At 41.0% G+C, this 19,295-nt stretch overlaps 1 protein-coding gene across 1 annotated transcript; it reads right to left on the minus strand.

Annotated features, from left to right (window-relative positions):
• Positions 1-13,435, minus strand: LOC149284351 (MICAL-like protein 1). Its single transcript, XM_089496783.1, has 16 exons — positions 13,293-13,435; positions 11,440-11,488; positions 7,855-7,996; positions 7,657-7,773; positions 6,880-6,982; positions 6,138-6,478; positions 5,987-6,050; positions 5,349-5,680; positions 4,347-4,798; positions 4,074-4,208; positions 3,633-3,759; positions 3,464-3,554; positions 2,763-2,836; positions 1,878-1,992; positions 512-558; positions 1-143 (listed from the first exon to the last, which is right to left on the minus strand). Exons 1-16 carry the CDS (start codon positions 13,433-13,435, stop codon positions 1-3), a joined length of 2,475 nt encoding a protein of 824 aa, XP_089352909.1.
• Between the last annotated feature and the right edge of the window lie 5,860 nt (positions 13,436-19,295).

Consider the following 19,295-nt stretch of genomic DNA (forward strand, 5'->3'; position numbering starts at 1 on the left):
CTACCTTTTGGCCTCATCAGCCAGTTCTCTGTTTTTGACTTTTTGGCTCTTTGGTTTTGCATCTTGTTTTGGAGAAAGAAGCTTGAGAACCTTCATAGGTTTGAATTTTCCTTTTCTCTTTTTTTGTGGATCAGCGTGGAAATCTAGAAGAGAATATGAAGGACATGAATAGAGGGGAAATACCAGAAATGTGATATAAAACTGTGCAAGGGCAAAACAACAAGGGGAGTGACGAGAGATAGTCCCATAAGATGCAATACAAAAAATGATGAAGATAAATTAGACAAAGTTAGGATGGGTGGAGATGGACACCAGACAGACAGATTAAGATAAGTAGGACATAAAACGCAAACGATGGGGAAAAAAAAACCCAAGAAGCTTTAAGGAACCATGAAATAAAAAAGGCAAAACATTTTTGTGCGTGGTTGATGTAAGCAGTGGTCTGAAAGTTAGTTAATACTCCCTAATTTATTTCTAATCAGACTCTCACACCTCACATCCAGTAATTTACCTTTCTTTTGGATCATGGCTTCTAGTACTTTGTCTTCTTCTTCCTCCCTGCAAACATAAACAAAGCTTAGGTGAAATATGGAACATATAAAAAGGTACACAGCGGTAGAGACAGCAAAGTTAGACCATAGCTAGAAATGTAGACCCTTTTTATCGGTCCTTAATATCACGACTTAAGTAGGCCCGGACTGGCAAAGGACAAAACCCTGGTTGGTCATTGCCTGATGGCACGTCCCATGTACCTTGCTGCTTGAGCAGTATATCCAATCGTTTAGGGTGGCTGCCAACTGCATACACAATAGGCCATGTTTTCATTAATGTTAACTAACCTGTTTCTAAAATGTCATACACAGTGAGAAATACAAATAAAATAAAAAAAATAAACAAACAAAAATATGTTCATCAGTACAGTTTTATTTCACTGGAAGCAAAATAACAGAAGCCAGGACAAAACACAACCTTCTTTCATTGGCCACCAGTCATCTTTCCTATACGCAGGACTGCCATCGGGAGTCCTGGAGCCCAGGAAAGACTTAAAGCTTGGGCCCTTATTTCCCTTCCATGAGCCCACCCAAATCCATCCCAGTGTTCCACCCATTACCCCACCCATCACCCTACTTTATTATCCTCCTATAAGCACACAGTATGTAAGCTCACCCTTGCTCATATAAGATCACACAGAGTAGCTCTAACACTATACACTTACATACACAAACATTTCTCCTCTCCTTGCATACACATGCTAACACTGCACACGAATACACATAATAACATAACTAACATACAGACTCACAGTAATGAAATGCAGTTACACACAAAATGTATACATATACACACACACACACATATATATATATATATATATATTTATATATATATTTATATATTATAAAACACTACACACACTAACACTACAGAAGCTCCCCTCTCCCTCCTGTGCAGGCATCTGTGTGGTTGAAAATAAAAAAGTCAGTGTGGCTGGGAGTAATGTGTGTTTACGTGCCCATTTTGTGAGAGTAGTGTGTATCAGTTCTGGCTGATAGTTGTATGTGTGCTTGATTGTGCATATATGTGTATTCTAAGTGTCAGAGTACTGATCCTCACTAGCAGGCAGAGAGACCACTCTAAACTAACTTAGAGACCCCCCAAAAAAGGCACCAATGGTTCTATAACCCCTATAATGGGTTCCAGGGGATTTGTAATTACTAAATTAGGTTGAATGGCAGGGCGAGAACAGATGATTGATGGTGCTTTCAGCCAATTAGGGGCTCTTGAAAGAGCAGATAGGTACTGGTTGAACCACCTTGATGACGGCCCTATATATATTTAATATATCACGTGTTTCTTATGAAAGATAGAGCGCATACCTCTGTCTGTCTTCATCCAGGCACTTGACAATAGCATTCCTCTGCTCGATAAGCGTTACAAGCTCCTGCATTAGCACTTGCTCTCGCTCCTTATCTTCATCCAGCCAGTCCTTCTCTGCAGAGACAGACATGAACTCAGCAACGGAAAACATAGGTATGTGTTCCAAGTACGCATTAGAAAAAATCTGCACAGTATTAAAGGGACAGTGTATTGTCCAACACCTTCACTATAGAAGAATGCATATTGGGATATGGGGGAATCAGCAAAAATGCCCCCATGCAATTGCAAAATGGGCAACATGAAAATGTAAAAGGTGCCAAGTAGAGAAAAAAGCTCCTAAATTCTTAAGATGAAAGCAATCTCACTTAAGATTTTGCTCAGCATTGTGGGAGACAAAGGCATAGGAAATGTTTGCGTCTTTACTGCCACATGCTGCCGATGTATGACTTCAGACAGGGCCGGCCCGACAATGGAGCCGAGTGGCGCACTTCGCCGCCCCAAGCCCCTTTTTTTTTTTTTTTTTTTAAAGCGAAAGAGAGAGAAAGGGGCGCTGCTGTCGGTACCGCTCGGCGCCCCTCGCTCTCTCCTCTGCGGCGAGTCTCCCTGTTCGGTCTCGGTGCTGGCTTGTAATGCTGAGTGCCGGAAGATTTCCGGCCCTCAGCATTACAAGCCGGCACCGAGACCGAACAGGGAGACTCGCCGCAGGACTGCTGAAAGGTAAGTACAAGAAGGGGGGGGCGGCAGGGACGGAGGGAGAGGAAGGGTAGATAAGGGGGGGGGCGGCAAGGACGGAGGGAGAGGAAGAGTAGATAAGGGGGGGGCAGCATTTTAAAATTCGCCCCAGGCGGCATTTTGCCTTGGGCCGGCCCTGACTTCAGATTTACCTGGTTTATTTAAGAGACAGCGAAGTTCATATTCTACATCAGCCTGACGCTGCTCCAGACTCTGCTGCTTGGACCTGGGTGATGAAGATAGACAGTGCTTTGTGGAAACATCTACATTCCACAGAAAAGTTCAACAAATGATGTGATCTTCAGTGTAGCACATGCTGATTCATGTTCATGAGACAAGAACTTTTACAGACTTGGGTTTGATCAAGAAATGACAATCAAATGGAACAGATAAGTGACCAAAACAAATCCTAAATAGGATAACTGGCTTATCGGCCTAAATGAAGAGGCATGTAGGGAAATGAAGATGGCACAGGCTGACATGATCACAAGATGTATGTGGGACAAATGTGATTACACTGGTTTAACATGATCTCAGCTTGTACTCCACAGCCTCTTCAGCTTGGCTCAGTACCCCTATCACTCTAGTTTGTCATCTGAAGCCCCTCTATTAATAAGTTAAATAACTACCATATTGACATAATTAGAAGCCTCGCACACCCATCCCCCTCTCAATGTGTCATTCATAAACTGAATGTACAACCTATCTTCAGAACTTATCAAACCTAATTTACTGCCAATAAGATTTTAATTTCCAAATGAGTTCAGACTTAATGGTATAGCTTATACTTGGGGCGATATGTTAATACTATTTTTACAGGTGAAACACAGGGTTAAGAAACATAGATACTCACGTGTACACAAGCTCAGACTCTCTGCGCACTAGTGTGTGCTTCTCCTGGATTAGCTTAAACCATTCAACCAATAAACTGTCCTCCTCTGCCTCTGTGGATGCAAGATTCAGTGACATAGCCATTTCTTCATCTCTTCTTCAGAAACATGCTCCCACTATCATCTACTCACCATTCTCCAGCTTCCGTAACCGGTGCTCCAGCATCACACCTCGTCGTTCCAACTCATCGAGACTCACCTCTATCTCCTCCATCTCCATCTGTATTTCATCTTCCGGGATGTAATCATCAGCCTGTACCTGTGAGTAAAGGAACAGAGATTAGAGAAATAATGCTGACCCTTTTACTTCCAGTGAGAAATACAAGACCTTTCAAAAAATTACCATGCTGAAAAAAAGTCCAGATAAAAAATGTCTAGAGGTGAGCAGATGACATTTCACAATTATGTCAATGTTTTTCAAAGTAAAGCTAAAGAGGACGTCCCATATTGATCGCACAAGATAACAGAGCAAGAAAAAAATAAAGAAGATGAGCTATCTGCAGCCACTATTACTCAGTGTATGTTCCAAAAGCCGTCCACGTCAAACCTGTAGAGTGCCAGACGCAATCTCACCTTCCGTTTAATGAGGGGAAAGCCATAGCCTGGCGCTGGTGGACGGGAAGGCTTTGGACCTCTCTCTTTGTTGTGTTTGGTGGGAGAAGTGATGGGTGATGGCTTTCTGTTGAACGGGTTCTCTTTGCATAAAGGCTGTGAATGTAAAACAGAAATATTAGAGCTAGAAAAGTATACATGATGATCCTTATGTACTTGACAGTGTTGTGTAAAAGGATGTAAACACGGAAACGCACGTAGGCTGACTGACGAGAAGTCATCCATTACTATTACCTTTGCTGAATGCTTGGCATCTGGAGAATGTGCTGTGCCTTCTGCTGGTTCCGGTTCAGAGCTGGCAACAATTGGTGGCTGCGGAGCTGGCCGGCTGGGACTAGCCCTTAGGCTGTCATTAGAGGCGCTCTTTTTCCCTGGTGAAGTGCTACCCTGTGTTTCATTGGCATTGGCTAAGTCACTTGGTGAAGAGATGCTGGTGTTGGTGGACAAGTTACCAGGAACAGGGATATCGCCACTAGGCTGGCCCAGGCAGGGCGAACTACTCATACTTTGGGCTGTGGAAGGTGAATGAATGGTTGGCTCAGAAGAGCTCTTTGAGACGCTTTCAGGTTCACGGTTTTTACTAAAGGCTTCAGTTGGAAGACTCTCTGTGCTAAGGGCTGGGGAAGGGCTGCCTGACGGGGGCTCAGAGTGAGATAGGCGAGAAGTCATGTGACCAGAGTGTTGAGCTTCGGAAAAAAAAAAAGTAGAAGAAAGAGGTGTCAATACTAATTAAAAAGCTATTTTCAAAAAACAAAAGTTACCTGAAAACGGCAAAATAGAAAAAATGAAAATTGGGCACAAAGTAGCAATTTTATTTAACAGTTAGTAATAATTTTGTATTGGTTATACAAGACAACTGAATAAATGATGTCAGGATAAGACTTTTGATTCTTCCATCCTACCTTGAAGGAAAAAAGCCTTACAAAAATATAGAAGTTGCAATAACTTTATTTTTATACGGTTATGATGCCTACAATGCACTACTGTTAACTAGGACATCTTCAGGGATGGAAGAACTGTGCTTTCCTGAAAGAGAGGATGAAGAGGCAAGGCAACCGAAGCTACAGACAGCATACTTAATGTCAAAAAAGCAAAGACAAAAGGGTGCATGAAAAGCCAATACCTGATAGCATGAACATATGCAGAAGCCATTGATTACCTTCAGCTGAAGCTTTATGCAAGAAAAGGCATCAACACAGCAAAATAAACTACAGTCCCTCACAGACAGTCCCTTACCCAAAGGAGAAGCATTAGGAGCTTTTGGTGCTGGTCGTTTGCGGGTTTTAGGGCTGCTCGTTGGGGTGATTCCGTACCATGGATGATTTGGCTTCAGTGAATTCTCGTTTGTCACATCATCTTCCTCTTCCTCATCCTCAAATGGATTGTAGGGTTTGGGTTTTTCTGATGGGCTGTTTCTGTCAGTGTCTTCTGTGGGTCCACTGGTCTTTTCGCCCCCATTCTGCGTTTGCGCTAAAGGCGGAGGGGGAGGAGCAGCTCTTTTTTTAGGTTCTGCTGCCGGTACTAATGCAATCCAAGGAGGGTTTTTCTGCCTCTTCCCGTCTTCATCCCTATGCAACAAATATAATTGAAAGAGGGAACATTGAAATTTCTACATGATGTGCGGACAAGGCATAAGCCAGATGTGATCACGACGAGATCAGATAACTATTTTCTCAACTAAAGGGCCCTACCAGCCGTCACTTGATGGATGAATGAGCATCTCTATAACAAGACATAAACATTTCATTTGAACCTCAACGGACTTTCATTCAGTTCTCAGTTACAGGGTAATATACTGGAATCTGATTAAGACATATGCTGTTAGCATTTTTTTTAAATAAGTTTGTTTGTGTTACTTGTTTCCTAACAATCACCTGTCAGAGGACCTCTGTCTCCCTCTTGGTTTTGGGACTGGTGGAACTGGGGTCTGCTGTTCCCCTACATGGAAAGAATGAAAATAATTTTGTCAATTAGACCTCAATTTCAAACTGTCTCCTTTCTGTTTTCAGTCTCTTAACTGCTCACCATTCACAAGACTGGTTGGTCTTGCTGGGCTCCGTTCTGCTGGGGTTCTTGAACGAGGCAATGGCTGAGGAGCCACATCACTTACTCTTCTAGGAGCTGGCACTGGCCGGGAGTCTAGTATAGTTTCTGGGTCTGGTAGAGGTTTGTTGGGAAGTGGAGGTTTTGGTGGAGTACGTGGCTTAGGAGGGGGCTGAGTGGTCTTTTGGATATTATTTTCCTCTCCAGACTCAGGGCTGCTAACACCAAGACGGGCACGATGATGATGGGTGCACACAAAGGTGCCGGTCTCGGGTCCAGGTCGGTAAGATCCAGGAAGTAGGGTGCCGGAACATTCCTTGCACCTGGGTATAGGTGAATGTGAGATGTTACATATAATATAGTAAGATGGATCAGTTATACAGACCATGTTTTTGGGAAAAGAAAAAGAAGTAAAGAAAGAAAGCAAAACCAAAAAAAAGAGTAAATAGAAGAGAACAAATACAAGTGGAGAGGATGGGAGGGGATTCGATTACAGATGCAGTAAAGAGAGAAAAAAAAAATCAAAAACGCTTATTGATTGGATGTATCTGCAAATCAAATTTTTTTCTCATCATAAAACCTGTGTGTGTATGTATATACACACAATATATATATATATATATATATATATATATATATTTACACACACAAAGTGAGAAGAATAGACTGTGACAAGAAATATGGACGCAAAAATACCTAAAGCACTGGCGATGATACAGTTTACCGTCCACCATATATCTCTGTACCAGATGAACGTGTTGATGGCACAGTACACAGGTGCTGCTTATGGACATTGGAGTAGATGAGCTGTTGTTGTCTAGATTGCCCTAAGTAAAAGAAAGATGGTTATTATGTCATCTGTAGATCAGACTGCCTGTGTGTAAGTCAACTTTTCAATGTATTTTCAAATAATCATAGGATGATTGAGAACTCAGAAAAGGAAAATTGGAAGAAGCTCTGCTCATTGCCCAAAACCACACAATGGGCACATTGAAGGCGTTTACTAACAGGGTATCTGAATTCAAGCTTAATCCTTGTACATTTGTAACAAGGTATGATTTCCTTCAGATTACCTTGCAACAATACATGCAGGTTTTTTTTTACATACTACAAACTGACACAAATACACCTTGAATATTTACCTCCAAAAAAATGTCTACTGATATGGTCAGTAAAGCAGGTAATAACGGTTATGTTATACCACCACAACAATTATGGTAATACCCACCAATGATGCATAGAATAGTGCATGTTTCAGGAAGAACATGATAGGACAGAAGAAAATTGTACAATTAAGTGCAAAAAAACTAATAGTTAAGTCCTTTCAAGGAGAGTTCAGCAGAAATTCTAGTCAGTCTAGACTTCTCTCAAATATTGGTAAAGAACAGACAGATTAATTCTACGTTTTCTTCCATCCAATGATTGTCATCTTCACCACCTGAAATTAAAACTGTTCTCTGAGCATTCACTAAGTTCTTATAACCTTAAATGTGATATTAACCAGCATGGTAACGCTGCTGAACTGACTGTGGAAGAAGAAGTACCTGGGGTAATGGGTCTTCAGTGAGAGTTTTAAGAGAGGGCTCAGATATGGATGTCTGTTTGAATTGAGGAGCACCTGTGTAGGAGATAATACAGAGGTTATTATCAGACAAATGACAACAACAACATAAGAAGCTTTCATCTACAGTTTTCTCACCTGGACTGGAATTACGGAAATGATTGTAGTATTGGGAAACATAGGTCATAATACTCAAGCGGTCTGGAACTTTCATGGATACCATGTCATCCGGATCCAGAAGAGCAGGGATGCCCAGTTCACGCTCCGCCACTTCAAAGGCCTGAAAAGGTACATGAGCATTAATTTAAAAGGCCAAATTAATTCATAAAGCTACACTTTTTGGTAAAGTACCACCACTGAAGACAGAATGGAATCTGCCCATAACTTTTTATCCTGACCTTGCGTATCATATATACAGTTCTAATTTGAAACATTCTCACAACCTATTCGGGGAGGCTACAATACTAAAAATAACGGGTTTAGTCAGAAAAAGCATGGCTTCTCATTTTTAAAATAGGGTCAAAAATATTCTTCAAGATGAAAATAGCCCAAGCCCCCCAAACCCTTCTAGATATTGACCATCCAGCTAGGAAACTGTGTACCAGATGAGGTCCAAAGGCTTTTGTGTGGCCCCTGTCTGGTTACAGCGACATAAAACACAGATTTGAATTCTGATGAGAATATATGTCTATCTGTAGAGTTCAACTTTGTCTGAACGTCCAACTGAAGCCAAACAACGTTCAAACGCAGCTATGTGGCAAGCTTATGTACACAGCTGTACTTTTAATTTGTTTGCTATGTTTTGTTAAGTTTCATGTACATCATGTAAGAACGGCTTATTATAAACCTGACATTATTGGTAAATAAAAACGCTGAAACGATCATCTCTGACATTCTAACACCTCATTTACAATCAAGGAGACCATTTTGCCAAGGTCAAGACTGAGGCGGGAAACGGACCAGTATGTCAAATACTGAAATCCTGACATTTACAAAGCTAAGGTATGTTTAATGCAAAACCGTCTTGTAAAAAGAAGCACTGGAAAGAAAATCCTATGTTTTGCATTCTACATTAAAATTCCCTTAAAAAAAATATTTTAACAAGCATAAAATCCAGTGCTTTATACAGTAATGTAGACTGGCATTGACACATAATGTATTTGTTTCCCTTATTTTCTGCAGATCTGGAGGCTGCCATTGTTGTCAGTCGTGTAATATTTTCTGCACAAACACCACACTGAGCTGATTCCTTATGGCGATGCCATGACGTCTGATCCTAGTTACTAGGAATAAAAATATGGTAGGAGTTCCCATTTGAGGGAGGGAGTAATAATCAAGTGGAAAACGACATGTAAAGCCGCACAATCTTGACTGCATGCTCATGTGACAGATTCTGCAAATAATTATGTGAATCACAGATTGTGGGTAGTTTGAGGGATTCGCTGTTAAGAACAGTGCAACCAACACATCGAGACGTGGAAGGACAGGAGTATGAGTTTACTACCCAAATATCATATGAGAACCGACAAGACGTTCTATCATACACTACTCTACTTATATGACTTCACCATGTTTATTTGATAGTTCTTTCATATCAATCACTAACCCACAGATAACTAAATCATAAGCACTTCTCCTATTGTTGATGCCGACTGCAATACTTTAAAGAAGCAAAGTTCAACTGGCATCAAAAATGACACATCAGCAATGTACACGGTATAAAATATTACATATATGTTTTGCTTGTAAGTAGGCAAGCAAATGTATGGGTGAGAAATTGTGCAAGGTAGAAAGAAGGCTATAGAAGGTAATGACAGATAACGACTGTGTGAGTAACTAGGATGCTCTCTTTACATTGCACTAGCACGATGTATAAAGTCTCACATGCTTTGTGGACGATAGGTCCTCTTTAAAAGCCAAATTATCTCTTTGGACAATGCAAGCAGCATCCAAAACTAAATTATATGTGTATAATAACCGAAGATTAAAGGTATAGTGTACAGATGCGGACATGTCTATACACATTTAATTAAAGTGTCTGTGATGATTTAAGGTGCAACAACAGAATTATTCAGAGGGTGATAGGGAAGTGCCTCTTCTCCTTCCGATACACACCCAGATGGCTGCCACAATCCAAACCTGTCTTTACAAGCTCTAAAACTATTTTGGTATTCCTTCAGATGCAAAAGCTAACGCCTCTCATAATCACATACTGACGGTGAAATACCTAAACAGATACATATATGAAAATGTAACTTTTTCATTAAAGGGACACCCCAACCAACTTTAATGCATATGACAGCTGTTTGGTCCTTTTTACATTTTCTGGAGAATTCCCCCAAATGCATTCGCTCCATTCCCCCAGCTAACTGCCGTGCAAGAGATGGGTTCGGCTGTGCACAAGAAACACTCACCTCGAGTCCGCTCAGAGACTTGTGCGCATGTGCATATCTGGGAATTCTCGAGGTTTCGCCCCAAAGACTCCAGGTGAAGCGTCGTTTCTCCGGGTCTCTGGCTCGCTACAGGGAAACTCCGGGTGGCCAAGGTGGCATCCCACAAGGGCAGCTCCAGGTAGCCAAAGCCAGTATGCACATGTATGGGTTGTGCACCACTGTTGTGGACCACTGAGGTGGACCTCTTCTCTGTCATGTAAATGCTTCATTTTCATGACTATTAAAGTACTTTAATATGAGAGCTTCAATAGGCACTCTTCTTTACAGGGGGTGTAAAGTACGGCACGCTTTCCTCTTAATATATGTATCTACACTTTCCAAGGAAAGTAGTGTCTTTATGGCAAGTTTCTATCCGAAATATATTTACTGAAAATAGCACCTGCCAGTCCGCATACACTTTGGACTTCTAGCAGAGGGAACGTTTTTACTTTATACACATTTAGACCATCTGTACTGAAAATATACTAATAAGGAATTGAGTCAAGTACAACACCATTTCTAGTACTTAGTGGATCAGTGATATATCCTAGATCCTCCACTGGGCTGGATTGCAGGACATATAAAATGGCAATGCTGTTGACTAGTTGCCCTGGTAGTTGGCAGTAATAGAGGTTGTTCCTGACACAATGATCGTTAACATCAGTGTTTCCTAATGGAATGAACATAGCCAGTCGTGTGCTGTGATGAAATGCGAAGAACAGGTTATGCCACATTAACGGCAAACAAAAACAAGGGAATATTAACACTTAATTAATGCGCTTTCACTTTAACTCAATGTCTTCTTGTTATGGGAAAAGCAGCATTTAAAGAGTATAATGATCCATTTTTGGAACGCCATTCTTTTTAAGACCTGCAGGCAGCATGGTTACATTGTAGCTGGAAACGGCCTATTTGTAATGGAATATCTTCATGGCAAGTTAAGTTTAAAGGGCTAATTAATGATTAGAAAACACGTTTGCAATTATGTTAAACAGCTAGAAAATGTCCTTGTCTTTCATGAAAACAGCTAAGTGACCCCCAAACTTTTCTAAGGTAGTGTGTGTATATCCATAGCAGAACCTTTGGTAGCTTGCTTTCTTTTTCATTGACTTAGCTCATCACTTTCTGGTTATAGAGCACCATAAGTCACCAGCGGGTGCAAGGACATGTACATTTTTTTAAAACATGGAAAACACCAAAAATCAAGATGAGTTCACATAATTACTTCTGCCTCACCAACGTCTCTATTTTATCAAATGACACTCAACCAGATTCTGCTGTTACAACTCACCAGGCGGTTGTTCTCAAAGACGTTTTCTTTAGACAGGGAATCAAAGTCTCTAATGAAAAAGGAAAAAAGAGACAGAGGAAGAAAGGTAGAAGTCAGTATGAGAGCCAATGCAGATTGCATGCAGAAGTTTACAAATCTTGCAATTATGGGCAGTACATGGACTGCTCCTCCTGTAGCTTAAAAGCGGCACCAAGGAATGTGCTTCTCCCTGCCAAGTGTTCTGCAAACAGGAGTCTGATTGTAATTGAAACACCACGTATGTAGCGCAGAGGTTTAAAACTCCAATAATCCTCCTTTGGTGAGGATAACAATCCATGAATGGTCTTTCTGACAGGTGGGATATGGAGCAACTGTGCCGAACCCCACGACAGATGGTAAGACAGCGAGGATGGAGAGGGGTGGGCTCTTTACTTATTTCTTTTTTTAATACTCTACCATGATTGTGTAGTTTTTCACATTCATCACATGGTTATAAAATTGTCATTAATCAGCAGCAGTATTGTACAATCCGGTCTCAAAAATTATTTGCAAACGTATAACAATATCAAATGTTTCCACTTAAAAAAAAAAAAAAAAAAAAAAAAGGTTTTCATTCCCTCAAAAATTTTAATCCTGTGTCCCTGCAGAATACAAGATACCGTTTCTAGGTTCACATGCGAGAATGAATGGGATCAACAGAAAGCACGGCGAATCATTTTATATACTATTAAAGGGGAACTCCCATTGATGTGGCGCTATATACAGAAATGTAGGTTAGCTTTGAAAAAAAATGGTTTTCTCTTTATTTGTTACAATAAATTTTGTTTTAGCTACAAATCTGGAGGCTGCCATTGTTGACATTTGTGTGATGTGTAGGGTGACTTTCCCTGCTCAAGCACCACACTGGGCTGACTCTTTATGGCAATGCTAATGAAGTCTGTTCCTCCTTAGGGTGTCTGGCTGGGGGATTAACAATGAGCTGCTGTTTCCCACAGGTAATACGATAAGGAGTCAGGGTCTTTGTCTAGTAGATAGGGCTAAGATAACAGAACTAGAACACATACAAACGGCTAATATGCACCTGTCTGAAACATTATAAGAGAAACCAGAACTGTTAAATAAAATTTAAAAAATAAGGAATCAGCATATTTTTTATCTGATACTAATAATACCAGTAATAAAAGTCTAGTGGGAGTTTAAGTATTGCTTCATTATTATTATTATTATTCATAAATAATAAATATTCAAGAAATATAAATATTATCCCAAAAATGATTACCTTGGTAACAGATTAGACTAACCAATCTTACAAACATCACATAAATCAATAGAAATGAAGGTTACATTAAGTAAATATTTACTTTCCTTCCTTCAACACTTTACTGAATATAATATAAATATAATTTCACGTTTTTGCTAGTTACTGTTAAATAAGTGCTGTTTTAATGAATCACAGTAAATCCTGTGCCTAGAAATATAAAAAAAAATTAATTAATGTTTTATAGGTAATCAATATTCTTCTTCATAAAAATCAATAGGTAATCAATATTCTTCTTCATAAAAAGTTTTTTATAAGTTACGGAGGAACACTTAAACACCGAGTGATTTTGTCCAATATACTATTTATTCGGTAATATGGTAACTAACAAGTTCAGATCAAGCTCAAACATGCAGTAAACCTTATGGAGTCCATAAATGTGATAATTTAATAATAAATTATCATTTGGGTAAGATGTAATTTATGTGTTATTGAGTACACTGTATACAATACATAACAATATTATGATATACTAGAAAAAATCAAAACAAATCTTCGTGTTACTGCCTGCTGTGGGTATGGATTGCAAGCTCTTGGGAACATTAGGGGTACTTACATGAGGTCTGGTCGATGGCGATGAATGAGGGCGCAAAAAGTCAGCCCATCACGGAATGAGGAGCAGAGATCGGTGACCTGCACCCCTGGGTAACCCTCGCATTGCTGGGCGCACCACTGCTGGAGGGCACGGGAGGCAGACATCACTACTGCCACCTGCAGGCTGTAAAGCGGGGGCAATAAAGAAACAGAAGTCGGTGTATATCAAAGCGGGAGATGTAACGCAGAGCACCGAGCAGGCTACGGGAGGTCATTGAAAGTTATTGGGGGCGGGGGCAGTAAGCGGTATACTGGGGCCTAGCAGTCCCCGGTCTGTTACAATGGAGCTTCCTGCTCCGGAGCTCCGTCCTGCCGTCAGTAACAGCCCCGTACCTCTGCCTGTGGTTCCGGCGTCTCGGTTCCGGGTCCGGGGTTTCTTAGGACCTCTCCCCCCGACCTATTTCGCTGTCTCTCTCCCGGGCGGTGTCTGCCGTATCTCGGCGTCTCCGCCTCTCCTTGCCTGTACCTCCTACTACGAGGGTGGGGGAGCTCTCCAGCAGCCAGTACTGGGCCACCGCAGCCGGTAACGCCGGGACACAGCAGCCTCAACACACAGCGTGGGGCCAATACGACACATCGTTCACTACGGTATATGTCAGAGACATTAAGGGCAGTGAGCAGAAGCAAATCCCCAAAAGGCAAATATAACGATCTTACTGTCTCTGTAGATTGATGATCTAAATGAAAAATGAATACTGGTGATCTACATCATTAATGAATACTGAGAGATACCGGCCAACTCTAATCATTGATTGATTTTGAAATTCAGCTTGTGTAAATAATATAAAAATAGGGATACTTTGGGAAGTTATGTTTAAAACTGGAAAATCAGCGCAGTATCACTGTTATGAATGGATCGTATAGCGACATTTCAGTTGAATTGGAGCGTTTGCTGTGATACTGCATACTGCGACATCTTTTTTAATGTAAAGGTCCACATACCGGTTGGAGTATACTGTACCGGTTGGAGTATACTGTACCGGTTGGAGTATACTGTACTGGTTGGAGTATACTGTACTGGTTGGAGTATCGCGTAGCGCCGTTAGGATCTCTATCCCTCTTTATCTCACTGATAAAGTCCCTATTTTCTATTGTCTTCACTAGTGTCTTCAGAGTGCTCGGTCCACATGAGGCTATCAAAGAGTTCTACCGCCTGAAAACCCACGCGGAAAGTTAGGTTGTGTGAGAAAGATCCATTATTGCTTCTTGGTTCCTTATACACAGCCATGTGACAAATGCCTTTAATCACTCGCTAATACAGGTGTCCCCCTTCTGCCATTTGATATGTAGGAGGTATAGCATAGGGTGAATTAATATCAAAACCCTTGATGGCCTGATATGGAGTGTTGGAGAATAAGGTATAAGGCGATGCAACTGTGTAAATCACTTGCAGTATCACGTATTAGTTTACCCCCAGGCGATGGATAGAAGTTAATATAAACTCTGTCTTCTACCAAAACTCCACCCTACGCCTTTATTTTAAGGTCTTTTCTATCCAGACCACTACAATTTCCTCTCTGTGCAAAGAGGCAGGTGGGAGGTTGGAATCTCAGATATGCCGATATCTCTCTACAGAATATTTGTGTATTCCCATCCTCTGCGACTGCATTTTAACCATTTCTCATAAAAAAGGACTCAGAATTTAGAGAAAACCCACCATTAGGCAAAACTGTGTTCGGCAGATAGCATCTATCATTCCCAGCCGCTCGAAGGCCTATCTCTGGAAAGAACTACAGAAATTACGGTAATATAGAGAAATTTAAAAAAATGGTTATCTTGGCTATCTAGTTTGCCTTTTTTTTTATACGTCATTTCCGGACCATGGGCCATACACTGTACAGATGGTCTCACCCTTCCTCAGGTAGGCTAGAACGTGAAAATAATGTTTCCTGGGAATGGTGGAGACAGAGCAGACGAACTGTACCTGCGAGATGACTTGCGTTACCCATGCTTTGTTGATGTTGAGATCATCCCTATTGAAGCACAAGTCTGTATGATGTCATTATGGTTCATAAGGAGTACTTCCTGATGCCAAACCTAGTTTTTCCTGTTGGGACACCTGTCAGAAGAATCGTGTTGTTGTTGAATAAAGGAGTCGTCTTTTACTTATAGGAAGGCAGATGCTTCAGTGGCCATAAGCAGAGAGAATCAGCGGATCCTTTAGGAAGTGGTAAGAATTATGGCGATCCCATGGTGGGGGAGGCATGTGTGCCTGCCGTTATCAGTCAGTACTTTTCCTCTGTCTATAAGGTATTTACTAAAATGTCTGCTCCAAAGCCTGTTGTTGTCTACACTTGACAAAGAAGTCCAGAGATCTTATTGCCGTGGGCCACATGAGTCACTATTTTGGAAACAACATGCGTGTCGTAAAACACACCAACAGAGCTTGCTAGTGAAGTAATGTGGTCATTTCATACAGCATGGATCACTGAATATGTGAAATGCCAGTCAAGTGAGGTCATAATTTGTTCTCATGTAGAGATCTCGCTGAAGAAACTGAATGACAACAAAGGGGTTCTATCTCAATAACATTAATACCATCAGCCAATTACTGTAAACACAACAATCTTTAGCTCCTGTCATTTTCACAAACAAAAAAAATCACCATCTTTGGTTTACAATTGCATCCTATTCATCACCATCCTGAGCGCATCAGCAAGGGATATTATTATTATTATTTATTGTTTTATATAGCGCCATCAAATTCAAATGTAGCGCTGTACAATGGGTAGTCAGGACATAACAAGTAGTATGTAACATAACAATTTGACTAACAGAAACAACAGGGGAAGAGGGCCCTGCTCAAAGGAGCTTACAATCTATCCCTGATACCCTGTCTTGATGACTATTAGCTAATGCATAAATGGCACACAAGGCACATGGTTAAAAACATAGAAGTGGATAATACATCATGAGTGTCAGATCAGGACACTTAAAAAAAAAAAAACAAAAAAAAAAAACCATATCCGAGAAGAGGGACAATCTTCCTCAAGATAGAGGAGGCAAAGCATCAGATTTTTTTATGTTTTACAAACATAAAAGATATCACATAGACCATCAGCCTGGATCTTATATCATCAACTATTTATAAAGTCACTATTCTGGTCTCGCTTTTTCTCAGACCATGGCCTGCGAGGCCCTCTTTCGATTGCCTTTATACAGACCACATAGTGGTTTGGAGGGATCATAGTATATTGTATATAAATACAAGCACTATTGACCAATTCAAACAGATGGTTGCACTTATAGTATTTCCTTATCAACTTATATTATTAACCGAAATAACAGATCTCTAACTGGGTCATGATTGATCTACTTAATGGTTCCAGGCGGTTTAAATGTCCATTCGTCTTTTCCAAACAGTAGTATTTATGCACCCAAGATGACTTCTTTAAAGAGTACAGCTGGGGGAGCCTACATGACAATGAGCCCAACGCATGGTTTACCAAACATGGAGGAATATCTACCAGGGCTGAGCTGGCAACAACTCCTCCTCTCTTTTTAGGATGTTGGTTCAGTTTGCCCACTTTTATCAAAAAGTCAGAGTTAAAACTATTACTCCCATAACTCCCCTTCCAACTCTCCATTTAGTGCATAAACTTCATTGTGAGCAAGGAGGGCTGAATTCTTGCCTGGGTCTGAAAATGTAAAGAAGGGAAGGCTTGCACATAATACACTCGGCAGCGGGCACCCATGCTTGTACTGCAATACAACTAGACGACAAAGAACGCTACACCACCACCTAGGTCCGACAGTAGCCTATAACTAATAAATCCGTGCTAGAGCTTTCCCTCCATCCACCTTATGTTAACCCAGTCCTGATAATGAAGAAGTGGCAAAATGTTGCCCCCCTCATGTATGTATCCTGTTTTTTGAAGCTTTATAATTGTCTGAACACGTATCGTTATGAATGCAAGGTGCCACTTAGCACAAAATAAGCCAGCGCTATGAAAAACACCACCGTATGGGTTCTGGTAATAAATAATTACAGAGGTAATTGGCAGCAGGTTTTACTTGAACATTGAAAAGTCGTGACCACCCCTTTGCATTGCAAGGGGGTATTTTACAACCCTATAACCTTCCAACATTTTAAATGTCCAAGTAGGCAGAAATATGTTTACCTTCTGCGCTATGTATTAACCCCCAGCAGCCCCCTCTGCTTATTAAAAGGTGCCCTGTGCCTTTAAAGACACAATTCATCAAGCTCAGCCTCCATAGAACCTTTGTATTAGGATGTATCTACTTCGGCCATTTTTCTATTTCTAATCCATGGATGTGTATACATTGTTAATTGTCCTATCCTGGTCCCAAACGAAGAAGCTCTCAAAGGCTGGAACCTCAGGTGTGTTTTCCAAGATACTGCTTCACCTAACATCTACCTACTAAGCACACAATAAGAGGTACTGACTACATAGCTATATGACCAATGGGGGGGTGGTTGTTCCCCTTTAAGTTATATTATACACATTATTTATATTTGTTTTAGGTGCGCAACCTTAAAAACAGTAATATGAATGGAAAAAACAATTTTCCCTGCTCCTTCATGCTTTTGTAAGCTCTCCCAAAGGCAGGGGGTGCACTAAGGCACCAGATGCTCCCAGGGATATGTGATTCCATGGTAGTAGAATGGCTGATCACGTGGAGCATGCGTTCCAGCATTGTTTCTCTTCCAGCCAGACTTTGAGAGAGTTTCTTCCTTTGGGACCAGGATAGGACCATTAAGCAGTTTATCCTTGGATTAGAACTAGAAAAAAGGCTGAAGGAGATACATGCTAACACAAAGGCTTTATGGCGGCTGAGCCTGATGAAAGGCTTTACATAGCGCAGAAGGTAAACACGTTTCTGCCTATTCGGACATTTAAAATGTTGGAGAGTGCGAGCTGCGCTTATGATAAGGGCTCCGTGTCAGGTAAGAGGGAGCGAGAGTGTGTGAATGAATGTGTGTGTTTTAGCATTTAGTGTTAGAGTGTCAGGGGTAAGCCTATGGTTAGTGCCACCTGGGAGGGAGTATTAGAGATATTGAGTATGTCTGCATGCGTAAGTGTATGGTGTTAGAGTGAACGTGCGCAAGTCAGTTTGCTTGTTAGTATGTGTTAATTACAAGAGGGGACAACGAATAAATACTGCACCCAGACGTCTAACCCTATGCTCATCCCTTCCCAAATTGTTAAAACTGTAAAAAAAATAAAGTGAAATATTGTAGTTATTTGTGTCTGTATTAACATGTAACACCATCTGTGTCCCTCCATTCCATCCCCCAAACAAGTTATAAAAAATAAACTAAACCAAATGTCAGAGCGTTCTGAACACATTGCAAAAGTAAATTTGCAAGGAGGACTCGCGCCGTGATTATACAACTGTGTGTAAATTGAGATTGTATGCAGAACAGGTGCAGTGTGGGACGTAGCTGTATTTCCCCCTCCACAATGGTCTTTTTTGTGTTTTTTAAACTTCGATCAGTATAAGAACAGCTGCAGCTTTCCCACAACACAGACTCACACAGCAGATAAGAAATAGCCACTTGGCCGTCTTTAAATGGAATTTTTTTCTAGGAAAAACAAAACAAAAAAAATAATAATATCAAGCACATATGAAACATGCTACTCTACAATTTGTAGCGCCCCTTGAGACTGGAACGTCTGACCTCCAGGACCACGTGTCTATGCTTGCCATTGCTCTTAGTCCTGTACTCTGGAATCTGTTTACTATAACAATACCGAAAGTTTTTTCAAATGTTCGTATGCATGTTAATGCATATGATAGCTGCGTAGTTTCTCTACATTTTCTTATTGATCCCTGCAAATTCTGAAGAATCTCCCTCTTTGCTCCTTTCCTCAGCTAAACGACATGCAGTAGATGTGTTCAGCCAAACATCTCCATGCAAGCAAAATAGTTGCCACTGGTGGGCTCCAGCACTGCCTCGGGGAACACATCTGGTGGGGGTTCAGACCCCAGCCGGCATGTG

This window comes from Sceloporus occidentalis, unplaced genomic scaffold, assembly GCF_023333645.1.
Source record: "Sceloporus occidentalis isolate IW3139 unplaced genomic scaffold, rSceOcc1.0.p SCAF_94, whole genome shotgun sequence".
Classification (NCBI taxonomy): Eukaryota; Metazoa; Chordata; class Lepidosauria; order Squamata; family Phrynosomatidae; genus Sceloporus; species Sceloporus occidentalis.